Source organism: Gasterosteus aculeatus, chromosome 12 (assembly GCF_964276395.1).
Source record: "Gasterosteus aculeatus chromosome 12, fGasAcu3.hap1.1, whole genome shotgun sequence".
NCBI classification, from domain to species: Eukaryota; Metazoa; Chordata; class Actinopteri; order Perciformes; family Gasterosteidae; genus Gasterosteus; species Gasterosteus aculeatus.
In genome coordinates this window covers 24367802-24386206 of record NC_135700.1, presented here as the reverse complement: position 1 = coordinate 24386206, position 18405 = coordinate 24367802, and the positions used below count along the sequence as shown (strand labels likewise).

At 48.5% G+C, this 18405-nt stretch overlaps 1 protein-coding gene across 7 annotated transcripts in view; it reads right to left on the bottom strand.

Annotated features, from left to right (window-relative positions):
* LOC120809431 (serine/threonine-protein kinase BRSK2-like) overlaps positions 1-17333 on the bottom strand; it is a 44416-nt gene extending 27083 nt beyond the window's left edge. For all 7 annotated transcript variants that reach the window (XM_078086053.1, XM_078086055.1, XM_078086054.1 and 4 more), the window contains exon 1: positions 16915-17333. In XM_078086053.1, coding sequence (XP_077942179.1) covers positions 16915-16999 — 85 coding nt within the window. In that variant the 5' untranslated portion in view covers positions 17000-17333. The remainder of the gene's footprint in view (positions 1-16914) is intronic.
* Between the last annotated feature and the right edge of the window lie 1072 nt (positions 17334-18405).

Sequence of the window (18405 nt, the reverse complement as noted above, 5' to 3'; positions counted from 1 at the left end):
ACTAACCGTGAGAACTGAGAGAATCGCTTGTGTTACTTTCCACAAAGCGGCCATTGAGTCACGGTACACGAGTGAGAAGTGACTGACGGGTTTCAATCAAGCATCAATGTCAGTGTACAAGGACGCACTGTAAGGAGTTTAGGAGACGAGTTTAGGAGACGAGTTAAGGAGATGAGTTAATGAGACGCGTTAAGGAGACGAGTTAAGGAGACGAGTTAAGGAGACGAGTTAAGGAGATGAGTTAATGAGACAAGTTAAGGAGACGAGTTAAGGAGACAAGTTAATGAGACAAGTTAAGGAGACGAGTTAAGGAGACGAGTTAGGGAGATGAGTTAATGAGACAAGTTAAGGAGATGAGTTAATGAGACAAGTTAAGGAGACGAGTTAAGGAGACGAGTTAAGGAGATGAGTTAATGAGACGAGTTAAGGAGACGAGTTAATGAGACGAGTTAAGGAGATGAGTTAAGGAGATGAGTTAATGAGACAAGTTAAGGAGATGAGTTAAGGAGACGAGTTAAGGAGATGAGTTAATGAGACAAGTTAAGGAGACAAGTTAAGGAGACGAGTTAAGGAGATGAGTTAAGGAGACGAGTTAAGGAGACAAGTTAAGGAGATGAGTTAAAGAGATGAGTTAAGGAGATGAGTTAAGGAGACGAGTTCACATGACAGTGATATGTGACAGAAAGAGGGAGGAGCCAAAGACGTTGGGAGGAGAGAGGAGGAAAAGGAGACACACACACACACACACACACACACACACACACAGATCTCAGCGCTGAATGCAATTTAATTACTTCGGCCTCTCATTTCCTCTCTTGCTCCCAGAGGAGGCGAGTACGAGAGAGAGTGATAGAAAGAAGAGGATGAAGAGCAGAGAGGAGGTGAAGACACAGCGAGCGCTGACAAAGAGGAGGAGGAAAGGAGGAAGATAGTATCTTATCTATTTAATCTCATTAAAAGATCATCAGAGCTCAACTGAACAGATCAGATCAGAAGAAGAGAGATGGCTCCTCCCATCAGGAAGGAGGAGGAGGAGAAGAAGACAGTACTAGTACCTGTGTAGTACTGGTACCTGAGTACTACCACCTGTGTAAATCCCTCCTGTTTGAGGAGCATTAAAACACAATGTTGTGTTTGTGTCTTCAGGGTATTAATGCGTAGAACGCTTCATTATGACCTTTAATGCCATCGGCAGAACAAATGATCACTTCACGAGGAGGTGGAGGTGGAGGAGGAGGAGGAGGAGGAGGAGGTAAAGGAGGAGGAGTAGAAAGAGGAGGAGGTAAAGGAGGAGTAGAAGGAGGAGGAGGTGGAGGAGGGAGAAGTGGACGCTGAAATGACATTTAGTGCGTTGATATCACTACATATTAGATTGTGTATCTGTATACACTTCAGAGTGTGTGCGTGTGTGTGTGCGTGTGTGTGTGTGTGTGCGTGTGTGCGTGTGCGTGTGTGTGTGTGTGTGTGTTGTCCATGGGAGACACTTATATTTCGGGGGGGTGAAAGGTCAGGAAGCTATTTTTCTATTCTGTTAAATGTTAAATGGACATGGAGAAGAAGCTCACACGGCTTTGTCTGCTTGTGAGGGAATGAGGAGCCAGCCAATGAGGAGCCGACCAATGAGGAGCCGGCCAATGAGGAGCCGACCAATGAGGAGCCGACCAATGAGGAGCCGGCCAATGAGGAGCCGGCCAATGAGGAGCCGGCCAATGAGGAGCCGACCAATGAGGAGCCGGCCAATGAGGAGCCGGCCAATGAGGAGCCGACCAATGAGGAGCCGACCAATGAGGAGCCGACCAATGAGGAGCCGACCAATGAGGAGCCGGCTTGAGGTCTCTTAAAACAGGGCCACCAGACTCCCTGTTAAAAACACAGGGAGTCTGGTGGCTGGTTTGTACTGGTACATGTACTGGTACATGTACTGGTACATGTACTGGTTTGTACTGGTACATGTACTCGCTCAGCTTTAATACAGTTTTTGTGGTTTTGTGTACAACGTTCATCTTAACCTACTTTTCCAGCAATAATCTACATAAACAGGAGAAGGACGATTACAACCCCGACCCCTGTGTGTGTGTGTGTGTGTGTGTGTGTGTGTGTGTGTGTGTGTATGTGTGTGTGTGTGTGTGTGTGTGTGTGTGTGTGTGTATGTGTGTGTGTGTGTGTGTATGTGTATGTGTGTGTGTGTGTGTGTGTGTGTGTAGGTCTGGCCCGAACACCCTCTGATGCCCTCAGAGGACCTTTCGGGGGGTTTTGAATGTCTTTGTCCCTCTGCATTCCTGTCCAGGTCCCAGCGTACAGACACAAAGGGATTCCCCAAAGTCTCCCCAGCGACGGCCGAGTGGAGGACTGGTTTATCCGCAGTGGGGGGGGGGGGGGGGGTTAGTGGGGAGGCGCGCGGCATCTGTGTGCGGGGGGCGTTAAGCCGCCACTGCTCCACATCCCTCCACCACTGGAGTGACGGGTGGGGTGAGACGGGCTGTGGGGTGAGACGGGCTGTGGGGGGGCTGTGGGGGGGCTGATCCCACTCCAATCCTTTCAGCACCAGTGTAGAAATCCCCCAAACAGACGAGGGATCCTGTGGCTCTGGCCTCCAACCCCCCAAAACATATCATACTGTATACAGCTGCAGTCATCAAATGTCCCCCCCCCCCCCCCCACCGGCGCTGGGTTATCCCAGGAAAGCCGCCCGGGACAAAGCAGCAGCAGGAACGAGTCTGGGATTTAATCTTCAGGACTCAGAGGAGAAGATGTGATGTTCTCTCACGTCTCCTGTCCTCCCTGTGAGAACAAGAACCGAGGTACGAAGACAAGCGTAGAAGAGACAAGCGCTCTCCTTCAGAGTGTGCAGACAAAGACAACCAGAGACATAGAGACAAAGACACTGAGACAAAGACAACCAGAGACACAGACGCTGAGAACCAGAGACGCTGAGACACAGGGACGGTTTCAGTCGATGCTCTGAAGACGCTGACTCGCAACGTTTTGACTGAAAGACGTCAGAAGTCAAAAATAGAATGTCTCCGTCAGCAGCGATTGGCTGCGACTCCGTCGGGATGGTTGTTGTCACGGAGACGATTCATGAGTCTGTCTCACGTGAAGTGACATCTGCTCTCTGCTGACGGGACGTTGAGTCGCGAAGTGGAACCACAGAGTCGGTCAGAGGGGGGGGGGGGGTTAGTCGAGTGCTCGGACGTCCTCCTCAGTGAGCTGAAGGCTGCCGTGGATCCATGAGCACAAACTGTCTTCATCGGGTACGAGACCCCCCAGGGAGCCTACGGTGGTCCCTACATTATATTATCATCACCATCACCTTCAATCCCTCTTTGGTAACGATCAGCTCAATGAAAGGGAAAGTCACCGAGCTCACGTGGGGCTGTGGAATCACTTCACTGAACATCTCAGGTGGAAATAATACTTGGTTGGTTTTATCTCCGTTCGTATGGAGATTAAAAGCAGAGAAAACAAGACCATATTTTAGCATTTATTCATCCTGGATGAATGGATGAATGGATGAATGCTGCTCCACGGCGATGAATTGTAGGCCTCATCAGCTGGGAACCCCTCTGATGGGACAACTGGTTATGAAGACATGTCTGGAGACATCGTGTGTCAGCCTGCTTTCACTTTGACAGAGTGGCAGATCCCATCATGAGGGAGTGTGTGTGTGTGTGTGTGTGTGTGTCTGTGTGTGTGTGTGTGTGTGTCTGTGTGTGTGTGTGTGTATCGAGGACACACACCTCGACCAGCATGGACGTGGACGTTGATCGAACTTTGTATAAAGCGATGACGTAAAATAGTAGGAGTAGGAGAAGACGAAAGTCAACGGGAGGCGGGCTCATGGTGACGGACAGGTCAAAGGATCACAGGACTGTTTCACGTGAGTTGTTTTTTCTAACAGGTTTTTTAAGGTGATGTTTTTTTAACTGATGTTGTTCTAATTGGGCTACAAAATAAAATGAATTGAATTAAATTCTGTATAATATGAAATACAAGAATTGTATTCTCTATTTGTGCGTCTTTTTATTGAATAAAGGTTTCCTTTCTACTTCTTCTGCTCTGTAAAATGGTTCCACTCATGTTCACATTCTGTCTTTGCTGTGAGTCAACAAAGACGGCTCATAATGAGCAGAAAGGCTCCGAATGAAACTGCAGAGACCTGCTGTCACGCTGCCACAAGCCGCCAATATTCTGAAATATCAGAAAGAAGCAGTAGAAGAAGAAGAAGAAGAAGAACCACAACAACAGAGAAAGAGCCTGAAAGACGCCACAAATGAAACCCACTCCAGCAAGCAGCCATCCCGGAATGACCTTATTTTAAGGCGTGGGGACACGTCCGTCTCTGTCTGTCTGAGAACGAGGAGGACGGAATCCTTCACACACACTCGCCGTTTCATCCTCGCCTCCATTTGAGCTTCCTGTCCCAGAGGAGAGAAATCCCTCCATCTTCAACCCAACGTCTCTCTTCATCAGCCCACACGTCTGTTCCCTCACCCCTCAATCTGTGCCAGGCCGTCGCCATCTTGCTTTTTTGCAACCAATGAACATTAAGAGTCATTTCCTCATAGGCGTCTATGGGAGCAGAGGAGTCGCCCCCTGCTGGTCACTACAGAGAAGTAGAGTCATTTCCTCATAGACGTCTATGGGAGCAGAGGAGTCGCCCCCTGCTGGTCACTACAGAGAAGTAGAGTCATTTCCTCATAGACGTCTATGGGAGGAGAGGAGTCGCCCCCTGCTGGTCACTACAGAGAAGTAGAGTCATTTCCTCATAGACGTCTATGGGAGCAGAGGAGTCGCCCCCTGCTGGTCACTACAGAGAAGTAGAGTCATTTCCTCATAGACGTCTATGGGAGCAGAGGAGTCTCCCCCTGCTGGTCACTACAGAGAAGTAGAGTCATTTCCTCATAGACGTCTATGGGAGCAGAGGAGTCGCCCCCTGCTGGTCACTACAGAGAAGTAGAGTCATTTCCTCATAGACGTCTATGGGAGCAGAGGAGTCGCCCCCTGCTGGTCACTACAGAGAAGTAGAGTCATTTCCTCATAGACGTCTATGGGAGCAGAGGAGTCGCCCCCTGCTGGTCACTACAGAGAAGTAGAGTCATTTCCTCATAGACGTCTACGGGAGCAGAGGAGTCGCCCCCTGCTGGTCACCACAGTAGAGTCATTGATTCATAGACGTCTATGGGAGGACAGGAACAGATCAATTGTTTTTGACCGAGCTTCTGGGTGTTTATTTCCATCTCTGAACAACACAAAGGACAAAGATTCATAATGTGAGTCGACGTATTCAAAGACACATGTGTTTGTTGTGGGAGGACAGTGTCCTTCTCTCGACTGAGCTGAGACAGACCCTCAGAGCCAACAGAAGGACTCCGATTGAAGCTCCTCGAGGCCACGCAGAGTCTCTCTTTGTGTGAGACGCGAGTTTGTGGCGTTCAAAGGGCGACATTGTGAGACACGCAGGACGCCGGCCAATTAGGCGCGACCTCCCATGGAGGAGCATCAATGGGCCACAAGGGGCCACAAGGGGCCGTCTCTTCTGGCCGCCGTGAGTGAGGACTGAAGGCAGACGGCAGTTGGCAGGGAGAGGGACAGACGTGAGGACAGACTGCTGGGCTTCTCATTGTGATCACTTCCACTCTGCTGCAGGAAAGAAGGAGGAGGTTGTAGTAGAATTTCATTCATATATATTTAAATCAATAAAACCCTTTCCTCAACGGGGATTGAACCTACGACCTTTAGGTGAAACTATTATTTAAATATTTAAACTGGACACCAGCAGTTTTTTGAAGACGAAGGACTTTTTCACAGGATTCTGACTTGTAAACTTTGAGCACGATTCCTGTTTGCAATGAAATATAAAGTCCAGACCGACATCAAGGAGGTTGCCACATAGTTCATCCATCCATCTTCACACCGCTCATCCTGCACACGGGGTCTTGTGCTGGAGTCTGTCCAGCCTACTTCAGGCGATAGACGGGTTCATCCTGGACGGGTCACCAGCCAATCACAGGGCTCCACAGAGACACACAACCACTCACACACCTACAGGAAACTAGAGTCCCCATCACCCTGATCCCAGAGCAGGTCTCTGGACTGTGGGAGGAACCCGGAGAACCCGGAGAGAACCACGCAGACACGGGGAGAACATGCAGTCTCCACACAGAGGCCACTGGGCGGAGTGGAACCAGGACCTTCTCACTGTGAGGTGTTAACCACCACGCCGCCGTGCCGCATGATTACTATACATTATTACCGTCATGATAAACACGCGTCACTGAGAGAAACACGTCATTTCACACACTATCCCCCTCGCTGACGAGTACCAGTGGTTCCCTGTGTGTGTGTGTGTGTGTGTGTGTGTTGTGAGAAACACGCGGCGAGCTGCCGGCGTCTCGTCCTGGCATCTAATTGGCCGCGCCCCCAATCGACCCCTAATGAACAATTGTGACCAATTACAGAGGATTACATCATCGGCTCCAAGCGTCATCTTTTCTTTCGCTCCTTTTTATTCCTTCACAAGTCGGACAGTTTTCTGTCTGCGAGCGCTCGGTTTTCATACCCGCTCCCCTCCCCCCTTACCTCCCATCCCCTCCCCCCTTATCTCCCATCCCCTCCCCCCTTGGCTTTTATTCTTCCTCCATCACATGTGCACCTCCCCCTCTCACCCTCGCTTTCACTCCATCCTCCTCTCAGCCCCGCCCACCCGTCTCTCTGGTTCCAGTGTAGCTTGCAGCGCCGTCTTTGTCTGCCTGTGTGTGTCTGTGTGTGTGTGTGTGTGTGTGTGTGTGTGTGTGTGTGTGTGAGAGTGGAGGGAGGCTGCATGACTCTCTCAGATGATGGTTGTATTTTTAGATCCCACTTTCCTCTCCGGCGGAGATCAGGACAGAGGAGCTGACCTGCTCCTGTAACCCCCCCAAGCCCCCCACAGTCCACCTCCCCCTCCACCGTGGGTCCTGGTGGGTCCTGGTGGGTCCTGGTGGGTCCTGGTGGGTCCTGGCTTAAACTGTTCTATCTGAGCCCAAAACCCACTAAACATCATACAAAGTGAAGCAAAGACATGTGAGAAGCTGCTTCACGGCAGAAACACGTTGATAAAAACGAGAAGTTCTGTTTATGAATAAATAAATGTAAAAGTTTCTACTAAACGAATGAGGCCAGTTTTAAATTTACCGTATTTACAAAAAAATATAACAATGACCAGATGATTTCATTTATATAATGGAATTATATAATATTACAAAAATATATTGTATTATTATTATATTATATATATTAATATATGGAGGCTTCATCAAACAAGGGAACGTGACCCGAAGGAGAGAGAAGAGGGGGGGGGCTCAATGCTGAAAGAAGTGACTGTGTGTGTGTGTGTGTCTGTGTGTGCGCGTGTGCGTGCGCGTGTGTCTGTGTGTGTGTGGGGGTGCGTGTGTCTGTGTCTGTGTGTGTGTGTGTGTGCGTGTGTCTGTGTGTGTGTGTCTGTGTGTGTGTGTGTCTGTGTGTGTGTGTGTCTGTGTGTGTCTGTGTGTGTGTGTGTGTGCGTCTCGGATGTTTGACTAAATGGATCCACGTAGTTTGTCGGGACTGAAATGAAGCAACGCGCCTCCTTCGTCTAAGAGACTTTAACACAGTTTTTATTGATGACTGATTTAATTATAAGAAAAAGAATTAAGTCGTGACAGAGAGAAACATTTGAGCAGCTGGAAGCAGGAATATATTTAGAATTCATTCTTGATAATAAAAACTGTTTTTTTTCTGTTCATGGTTTATTGCTCACACACACACACCCACACACACACACACACACACACACACACACAGTGTGTGGTGTCGGGCCATCTGGCAGGTGGTTTAATGAGGGTCATGACCTCATGCCCCCCTCCTCCATTATCGCACAAACTCACAAAAATTAGCAAAATTAACACAAACCGCTCTGAGCCTTTGAAATCAAATGTAACCTATTTAATAATAACAGAAACATTCATATTAATAATAATAACAATACAAAGTAAATAGGTGAAGCTCACGTTGTGTTTGGGCGCCGGCTCCTGTTTGTGAGTCAGATCAACACTTCGCACTAGACGGGCGGATTAGGGGCAGATTAAGGCCAGTGAAACTAGGGTGCTGGTTGTGGGGGCCGATCACCCCCCCCCCCCCCACACACACACACACACAGACACACACACACACAGACACACACACACAGACACACACACACACTGTCTTCATGCCCAGTGCCACGTCCTCCTGAACTTATCGCTGAGGATTAATATACAACGTACAACGTTCTCTGATTGTGATGTTATCATCTATTATCTGTTCCTCATTGAGCAGTTTGGTGTCTTTGGCTTGAACATGCAACATATGACCAAAATGGACCTTTTCAGTGTGTTAGCAGGATAACGTTAGCATTAAATGTGAAGATGAGCTCGACTGTGAAACACCTTGGACCGTTGTCCCAGAGGACAACATCACTCCAGTGAAATAGACTGATTCACGGTGAAGGTGGTCATGGCACGGAATGAATTAAATACTGTAGATAATTAGGACGGTCTTCTGTCTTCACTTCTACCAACTGTGACGTTTGTTTCTGCTCCAGTCAGACTGCTTGTTGATTCTTGGTGGTGGTTGTTGGAGGTTGTTGATGGTTGTTGGTGGTTGTTGTTGATGCTTGTTGGTGTATGTTGGAGGTTGGTTTTTGTTGATGGTTGTTGATTTTTGATGGTTGTTGATGGTTGTTGTTTTTTGATGGTTGTTGGTGGTTGTTGTTTTTTGTTGGTGTTTGTTGATGGTTGTTGGTGGTTATTGGTTGGTGGTTGTTGATGGTTGTTGGCGGTTGTTGGTTTTTGATGGTTGTTGGTGGTGTTTGTTGGTGGTTGTTGGTTTTTGATGGTTGTTGATGGTTGTTGGTTGTTGATGCTTGTTGGTGGTTGTTGATGGTTGTTGGTTTTTGATGGTTGTTGGTGGTTGTTAATGGTTGTTGATGGTTGTTGGTTTTTGATGGTTGTTGGTGGTTGTTGGTTTTTGATGGTTGTTGGTGGTTGTTGGTTTCTGTTGGTGTTTGTTGGTGTTTGTTGATGGTTGTTGGTGGTTGTTGATGGTTGTTGGTGGTTGTTGGTTTTTGATGGTTGGTGATGGTTGGTGTTTGTTGATGGTTGTTGGTGGTTGTTGGTTTTTGATGGTTGGTGATGGTTGGTGTTTGTTGATGGTTGTTGGTGGTTGTTGGTTGGTGGTTGTTGATGGTTGTTGGTGGTTGCTGATGATTGTTGGTGGTTGTTGGTTGGTGGTTGTTGATGGTTGTTGGTGGTTGTTGTTGATGCTTGTTGATGCTTGTTGGTGGATGTTGGAGGTTGGTTTTTGTTGATGGTTGTTGGTGGTTGTTGATTTTTGATGGTTGTTGATGGTTGTTGGTGGTTGTTGATGGTTGTTGATTTTTGATGGTTGTTGATGGTTGTTGGTTTTTGATGGTTGTTGGTGGTTGTTGGTTTTTGTTGGTGTTTGTTGATAGTTGGTGGTGTTTGTTGATGGTTGTTGGTGGTTGTTGATGGTTGTTGGTGGTTGTTGGTTGGTGGTTGTTGATGGTTGTTGGTGGTTGTTGTTGATGCTTGTTGATGCTTGTTGGTGGATGTTGGAGGTTGGTTTTTGTTGATGGTTGTTGGTGGTTGTTGATTTTTGATGGTTGTTGATGGTTGTTGGTGGTTGTTGATGGTTGTTGGTGGTTGTTGATTTTTGATGGTTGTTGATGGTTGTTGGTTTTTGATGGTTGTTGGTGGTTGTTGGTTTTTGTTGGTGTTTGTTGGTGTTTGTTGATAGTTGGTGGTGTTTGTTGATGGTTGTTGGTGGTTGTTGATGGTTGTTGGTGGCTGTTGGTTTTTGTTGGTGTTTGTTGGTGTTTGTTGATGGTTGGTGGTGTTTGTTGATGGTTGGTGGTGGTTGATGGTTGTTGGCGGTTTTTGGTTTTTGATGGTTGGTGTTGGTTGTTGGTGGTGTTTGTTGGTGTTTGTTGGTGGTTGTTGGTTTTTGATGGTTGTTGGTTGTTGATGCTTGTTGGTGGTTGTTGATGCTTGTTGGTTTTTGATGGTTGTTGGTGGTTGTTGATGGTTGTTGGTTTTTGATGGTTGTTGGTGGTTGTTGGTTTTTGTTGGTGTTTGTTGATGGTTGGTGGTGGTTGTTGGTTTTTGATGTTGTTGATGGTTGGTGGTGGTTGTTGATGGTTGTTGGTGGTTGTTGATGGTTGTTGGTTTTTGATGGTTGTTGGTGGTTGTTGGTTGTTGTTGATGGTTGTTGGTGGTTGTTGGTTTTTGATGGTTGTTGATGGTTGTTGGTGGTTGGTGGTTGTTGGTTTTTGATGGTTGTTGATGGTACGTGTTGGTTGTTGGTTGTTGGTGGTTGCTGGTTGTTTCTGTCGATGGGAGAAGCGACGCTGACGTAGCAGGAAAGAGAACAGCACTCCGACTTTCGTCACAACGAGAGCACAGATGTGAGGAAGCAGCTCCTCTTCTTCCTTCAGCAGACGGAGCTTCATCCAGGTGAGAGCTGACGTCCGTAGCATTCATGCTAATGACGTGCTAATATCCTCAGCATATTCTTCATTTTCTTCATCTTTTACATGTTGGGTTCACCGAGTCTCAGAAGGCTTTGTGAGCTCCGGCAACACAGAATATAGTGACGATGCCGGATGAATGAATGAATGAATGAATGACACGATGCTGGATGAATGAATGACACGATGCTGGATGAATGAATGACACGATGCCGGATGAATGAATGAATGAATGAATGACACGATGCCGGATGAATGAATGAATGAATGACACGATGACGTCTGTTAGAACTCGCCGGTCTCTTTACCCTCAAACGACGCAGCATAGCAGAATGAATGGACCTCCTCATCCATGACCTCTGATGTGACACGGCGGCGTGCAGCAGTGAGAGCGAGATCACTGCAGAGAAGCTGCAGCCGCCTTCTGCTGCGATGCAGCTCACGGAGACGGAGACGCTACCTGGAAGTACTGCACCAGAGACGCACACGCGCGCTGGTCTTCCTACACATGTGGGGACCCTCACCGATAAAGGCTCGTCCCTCTCTCTCTCTCTCGACGTACTCCCCAGAGGGGAGCCAAAAGGCCTCTGTCCTCACATGTCCTCGCCCTGTCCTCACATGTCCTCGCTCTGTCCTCACCTGTCCTCACATGTCCTCGCTGGTGAATCATCCGTCCCCACAAAGGCAGCAGGACGAGCCCTGATATCACATGTTGTGAGGTGTGTACTGTAGAGGTACAGATGTATCGTGTCATTTACAGCCTCTCACACACACACACACACACACACACACACACACACACACTTGGGGCAGTGGTTCCTACCAGTAAAGTACATAAGGGCATAATGGGGGTTTCACACCCCCACCGCATAATCTCATTATACCACATGATTGGATCTTTCACTCTTCTAAAGGCAACCATCTGTGTGGAGCGGACGACCTCTTCGGGGGCCACGGGGGGCACGGGGGGGGGTCGTCAAATCACGGCGCTCAATTCGATCTTGTTGCTTTTTAATGGTGATCCGTAATAACAGATGCAGATCTTTTTGTTGATCAATGACTATACTGAATATAAACTGATCACAGTTACACCGTTAGTTGGGGGGGGGGGGGGGTTCTTCCAGGGACCAGAACGAGCCTGCTGGCCTTGTCGCCCTGGTCCCTGGCCGTCCCATCATGCACCAGTCAGGAGTTTCAGATGCAGGAACGTCCGTATTGCCACAGAATGAAGTGAAGGTCGAGCGTGGGCGGAGGGCCGCATCGGGACAGGGAAGTGAAGCAGCTCTTCAAATGGTAATTTGCGCTGGCGTCCCGGACGCCGTAAGTGCTGACTGGAGGAAAGTCCAGATTGCTTTTGGGAAGGATGAACGAGAGAGAGAGACACCGGGGATTTATGCTCAATTTCATTACGTTTCTGTCTTATCTGCCACTACGGCGCATCAGCCTGCAGACCGAGGCACTGGATTAGTGAAGTTACTGGAAGCTACGAGCTAACATTAGCATGGCTGCGCTCGGAGTCATTGTTTGACGAACGAGTTCCTCCATAGACTCAGTCTCCTGCTCCCGTCACCACAGACGGGTCACGTTTTCTACCGTGTGGGGCGTTCGGGCTTCGCCCCCAGCGACACGCTGCGCTCCGTCGGCGCTTCAGCAGCTGTAGAATCGATGTGTTATCACGTCCATCACGGGCTGCTCCATGTCGAAGGCTGTAATGCGTCTGGAAGGAGCTCGGTATCAAATGGAGGAAACAATCGGTAACAATCGCAGCATTCGGCCATTTGGAGACGCACACGCACACACAGACACACACACACACACAGACACACACAGACACACACTCTTCAGAAGTATTTCAGACTCGCACTGGGAGACTCGTTAGTGACGGACAGCCAGAGAACAGATGGAAGCTTCCCAAACCAACTCAACACCCGGCGCCCAAAGGCCCGAAGCGACCCGGCGACGGGCGAGGACCCGCCCCCCCCAGGGCCCCTGTGTGTGTCTGTGTGCGGCTAATTGAATCCTGCTAACAGCCTCTATCAACGGGCTGCTGCTACGCCATCAAACACCTCCTCATTTATCTGATGTGAAGACGCTCTGTTATTTTAGCACCTCCAGCAGCGACGGCGTGGAAACGCGTCGTCAGCGGAAACCTCGCTAACGGGGGAGGGACGGGGGTCAAAGGACACGTCTTCATTCCCTGATTCCAACTGGTCGAGACGCTGATGCTCGGTGTCACGGTTTGTTTGGGTCTCTTCCTGTCGCTGGTCTCCTGCTACATGTGGAAGCATCTGAGTGAACGTGGGTTAGGGTTAGGGTTAGGGTTAGGGTTAGGGTTAGGGGTTTGGGCCGAACGGGTCCTGTGAGGAGACACATCACACCGGGAGAGAGGGGGAGGGTGTCACAGATATACATGTGTCATATATATGTATATATATGACACATATACACGTATACATGACACATATGTATATATATGTGTATATATATATACATATATATACATATATGAGAGAGAGAGAGGGAGGGACAGAGATGGAGATGGGGGGTAGTTTCTCCCCCATTGTTTGAGCAGCGGGCCCTTGGAGAGCGAGCGTACCTCCAAGCAGCCACAGAGGAGCGTTCCTGCGGTTGCCGTGGTAACCGGGCCCTCAGCTGGGGACGGCGAGCGAGGGAGGGAAGTCACGGTAAAGTGTACTGTATAGAACAGTGGGGGGAGGAGGAGGAGGATGGGGGTGTTTAACACCAGCCATAATTCTGATTGCCTCCCCCCATCTGCATAGAAACCCCCCCAGCAGACGTTAGTCTACCCCCGGCCCCTCCCCCGGCCCCTCCCCCTGCCCCTCCCCCGGCCCCTCCCGTTAGATTTTACTCATTAAAGATGAAAAATGAAAGCTGCTCCGTGACGGACAGGAGGGCCCGCCGAGCGGTCCGGTGACCTTTGACCCCGTGACCCATGAAACCGCCTCAGTACGTCCCGGTCTGTGTTAATGAAGAGTTACAGACACGTTTCAATGAGACAATAATCTATGACTGACCTCCACATCAGAGACGTGTGAATAAAGCTTTTCTGCTGCTCTGATGAGGACACGTCTGTGTCCATGTTCACGTGTGACACAGCAATAAGTTCTTCCTCATGCACACGCACACACATATGTATCAACATGCATACAAATACATACATGTACATGTACACACACACACAACACACACACACCCTGGAGCTCAGGGACTACAGCTTCGGCTAAAGAGCGGCTCCTATTCTGGACGTTGGGTCGACACGTGGACCTGGGGGTCAGGGGTCGGGGGTCAGAGGTGAAACTGGCAACCCTGCTACCGTAAAATCTGCACGCTGATTCTTTCAACTTCCTGTTTCCGTGTGACGACGAGAGGACGAGAGGAGCTGCATCACCGAGTGGTCGGCGGCGGTGAGGAGATGTAACCATGACGACCGTCCACACCAAGAAAATGAGCTCTGTGTGAAGCCTGGGAACACACACACACACACACACACACACACACAGTGGTTGTTCAGTCAGCTCAGCCTCGACCAGCAGACACACACCATGAAGGCCTTGTTCATCACTGGGACCAGAAGGAACCTCAGGAGAACGACACCAGAGGAGAACCCCAGAGAAGAGTCCAGCTGGAGGCTGTGGTCCCCGTGACGGCAGGACGTCCTTCAGGGTGGACGTTTAGTGTTCCAGGAGGACGCTGCGTCTCCACACAGCCATCTGATGACCTACGAGTACAACGTCTGATTTGGTTTTTCATTTGAAGACTTTTTAAAACAAACGTCTGTCCAGAAACTAGTGTGACAAATCGATCAACGCTGACTTCCAACCGTCGCTGGGACGACGTGAAGCACAGCGGCTTCACGTCGTCATGGTGACGGACCTGACAACAGCTCGCGTTATTGATTCATTTGGGTTTTGCTGCGTTTCTTTATTAATAAACTGAGAACCACACACACACACACACACACACTGAGAACCACACACACACACTGAGAACCACACACACACACACACACACTGAGAACCACACACACACACTGAGAACCACACACACACACACACACTGAGAACCACACACACACACACACACACTGAGAACCACACACACACACACACACACACACTGAGAACCACACACACACACTGAGAACCACACACACACACTGAGAACCACACACACACACACACACACTGAGAACCACACACACACACACTGAGAACCACACACACACACACACACTGAGAACCACACACACACACACACACACACTGAGAACCACACACACACACACACACACACTGAGAACCACACACACACACACACACACACACACACTGAGAACCACACACACACACACACACACACACACACTGAGAACCACACACACACACACACACACACACACACTGAGAACCACACACACACACACACTGAGAACCACACACACACACACACACACACACACTGAGAACCACACACACACACACACACACACTGAGAACCACACACACACACACACACACACACACACACTGAGAACCACACACACACACACACACACTTTACTTTCTGCATTCATACAAATAAAGAAGAAAATAGAAACTCGTTGTTTGGTCACGTGACTCGTGCAGTAGTTCGAACATACTGCAGATTGAAGATATTGACTTGATCTGTAGGTCTAAATAATCCACCCATAAATACATATTTACATTCATCACTGTGGTTTTATTTTTCTGAAATTGCTGCATTGTCCGTTTACACATCTCAGTTCGATAACACGGAACCATCATTTGAAGAATATGTAACGTCCATCAGAGCCATGATGTCATCACACAGCGATGATGTCATCACGCAGGTACTCCAGATGCTTCTTTGTCCCGGCGGGATGACGAAGCACGTTTCCTTCAACGCAGACAGCGCTTCGATCAGGAAGCTCCCAATGAAGACCAGGCTTCATCAATATGACTTCATTCTGTTTCTATTGTCGTCTCATTAAACATATCGTCACGAATAAATCCAACAATCCAACCACATGATTGGTTGCTTATGAATTATTATTAATAAAAATGTAATGTAAGTCGCTTTGGATAAAAGTTTCAGCTGAATGACCCGTGATGTAATGTAATGACAACGTGGACTATCTGCACCGCTAACACCACCGCTAACACCACCGCTAACTGCACCGCTAACACTACCGCTAACTGCGCCGCTAACACCACCGCTAACACTACCGCTAACTGCACCGCTAACACTACCGCTAACTGCACCGCTAACACCACCGCTAACTGCACCGCTAACACTACCGCTAACACCGCCGCTAACACCACCGCTAACTGCACCGCTAACACCACCGCTAACAGCCCATCACCTGCCATTCCACATGTCCCCATCGAATGAAGGACATGTGAGAGGTCTCCTCAGGGAGAAGAAGCTGGTTCACCTACTTCCTCCTCAGACACCAGAGCAGATGCTCAGTGGTTATTGTTGAGAATGTGTGAATGTTTTATCATCATCTGAATCAACTTGTACAAATCAAGTGGCTCCTGTAGATATGGACCATGATGCAATGTTCTCTGAATATCTCAACACAGGTGGTCATGCCTGAAGGACAGGAAGTGGAGGCCAGGGATGAACATCTACTTGAAGGTGCTTTTTTCACCCACACACATGAACAGCTGGTCTTACTGGGACCACCAGCCGGCACATCTGGACCGAAGAAAGAGAGACGAGGGGGACGCGGTCCAACGATGAGCTCAGCGGACTGCATCGTCCCAACTAACCTGCAGCGATGTGTGATGAGGCAGTTACACTGTGTGTGTGTGTGTGTGTGTGTGTGTGTGTGTGCAGGGACTGGACAAAGCAGCATCACTGCTCTGCCTCTTCTGCAGAGCAGATGGACGCTATCATGACGCAATTAGAAGTCCACGCGGGCCCATTATCACCGAGCCCTCTGCCCGACAACAAGGATCAAAGACACACCCCCACCAGCAGCACCATCACCATCCTCCGTATCATCACCATCACAATCATCACCACAACCAAAACCCACCATCATCAGCATCAGCATCATCATCAGCAACACCACAACCAACTTCCCCACCACCACCACCACCATGATCACCGACATCATCATCAGCACCACCACCACCACCATGATCACCGACATCATCATCAGCACCACCACCACCACCATGATCACCGACATCATCATCATCACCACCACCACCACCAGCAGCAGTCCGTAAGCTGCAGGCTCTCAAACACTTATGGAGCCCGTCTCCTCATTCGGAGACTTGAGGACCGAGTCCAATGAAACGAGACGGAAAGGGGGGACACCTGCAGCCTGGTCCACTAACCTGTCTGTCCTTTGCCCAGCGTCTTCTCCAGGCGGTACGGTCCCACGTAGTTGGCGTAGTGCCCGCTGTCTTTGGCCGACGTCATGCTGCTTCTGGCGGGTGTGATTGGGTCTTTCTGCAGAAGGACTTCGGTCGGCGTTCCTGTCCTCTTGTTTTTTTTATATGGTAGCTGTGATATTCTTCCTACCCCCCCACCCCCCTTACCCTCCCTCCCCCGTGCGTGCGTGCACGTGCGCGTATGTCCCCACGTCCGCCAGATTTCGGTCCCTGCGCGCGCGCTCAGATCGCGGGTCTGAACCCGGGTGTCATGGTGCTGGTGCCGGAGGAGCGGGTCTGCAGCCCGTAGGGTGTGATCTGATGATGGGACGGCATCTACTGCCGATACCCGTCAGCCCCCCCCCCCCGCTCCAGCGGCCTGCGTCACGAGGGACGATGTAAGCGAACACTTCCGCTTGTCCCCTTCAGAATAAAGAGGATGCGATGAGTGAGCTCACAGATGAAAGGTTTAAATCTAAATGGCATATCCATCCATCCAACTCTATATATATATATAATATATTTTTTTATTTATTCATTTTTTTATTTATATATATAATATATTTGTGTATATATATATAGATATATATAATATTTATTTATTTATAATAAATACATTTATATATATATATATATATATATAAATAAATATATATATTTTTTTAAATCTAAAACAGGATTAAATGTTGGAAAATACGAACATTATTGATTTCTAATTAATTATGTTTGTTGTCTTAAACAAACATAATAGTTGGCATATCAGGAATATGAAACAATAAGTTTGATACCTTAAATCTTAAACAACCAGACTTATTTTTTGTCGATAAGTGGATGTATGTGAAACGTGTGATAAGAAGAATAAGTTGGCAAATAAATGGACTCGTTTGCATCTTAATACGAATGCAACAGGACTCTCGTTCATCCCTCATGAGACAACAGCAGCGCGTCAGTTAGGTTTCCTGGTGAAATGCCTCAGTGGCTTAAAGCGTTGGTTAAGCTTCTACAGTTGATTTACTGATTGTTTTGCTTTTTATTACGACGGTTCCTTTTATTTAAGGGATGACAATGTGTTTTTCTCTTTCTAGCTTTTAAACCTCTCCAAAAGGTCAATTCCATCATCAAACATCCTCATTTGTTTAAATTTACCAACACAGCCGTCAGTGATTCAGTACAGAGGAACTAAATTGTTGGTATTTATATAGATACTTATATGGATCTAGATCTTCATTGACTTAAAGTGGAGTCACGTTAGAATGACAGTCGGTGAACATGAATGATTTCATTTGTTTTGCTCGTGTAAAAAGCGTGATTTTATTGTGAAGGTCAGTTCATGTCAGTTCCGCTGGAAGCGCGTCTCCACGCAGCGGCTTAACCACTCGGCGCGCATGCGCACATCAGCCCGCATCGCAGGGCCGGTGATTGAATTCAGGTCGAGGTGACAGAGAGAAACGAGAG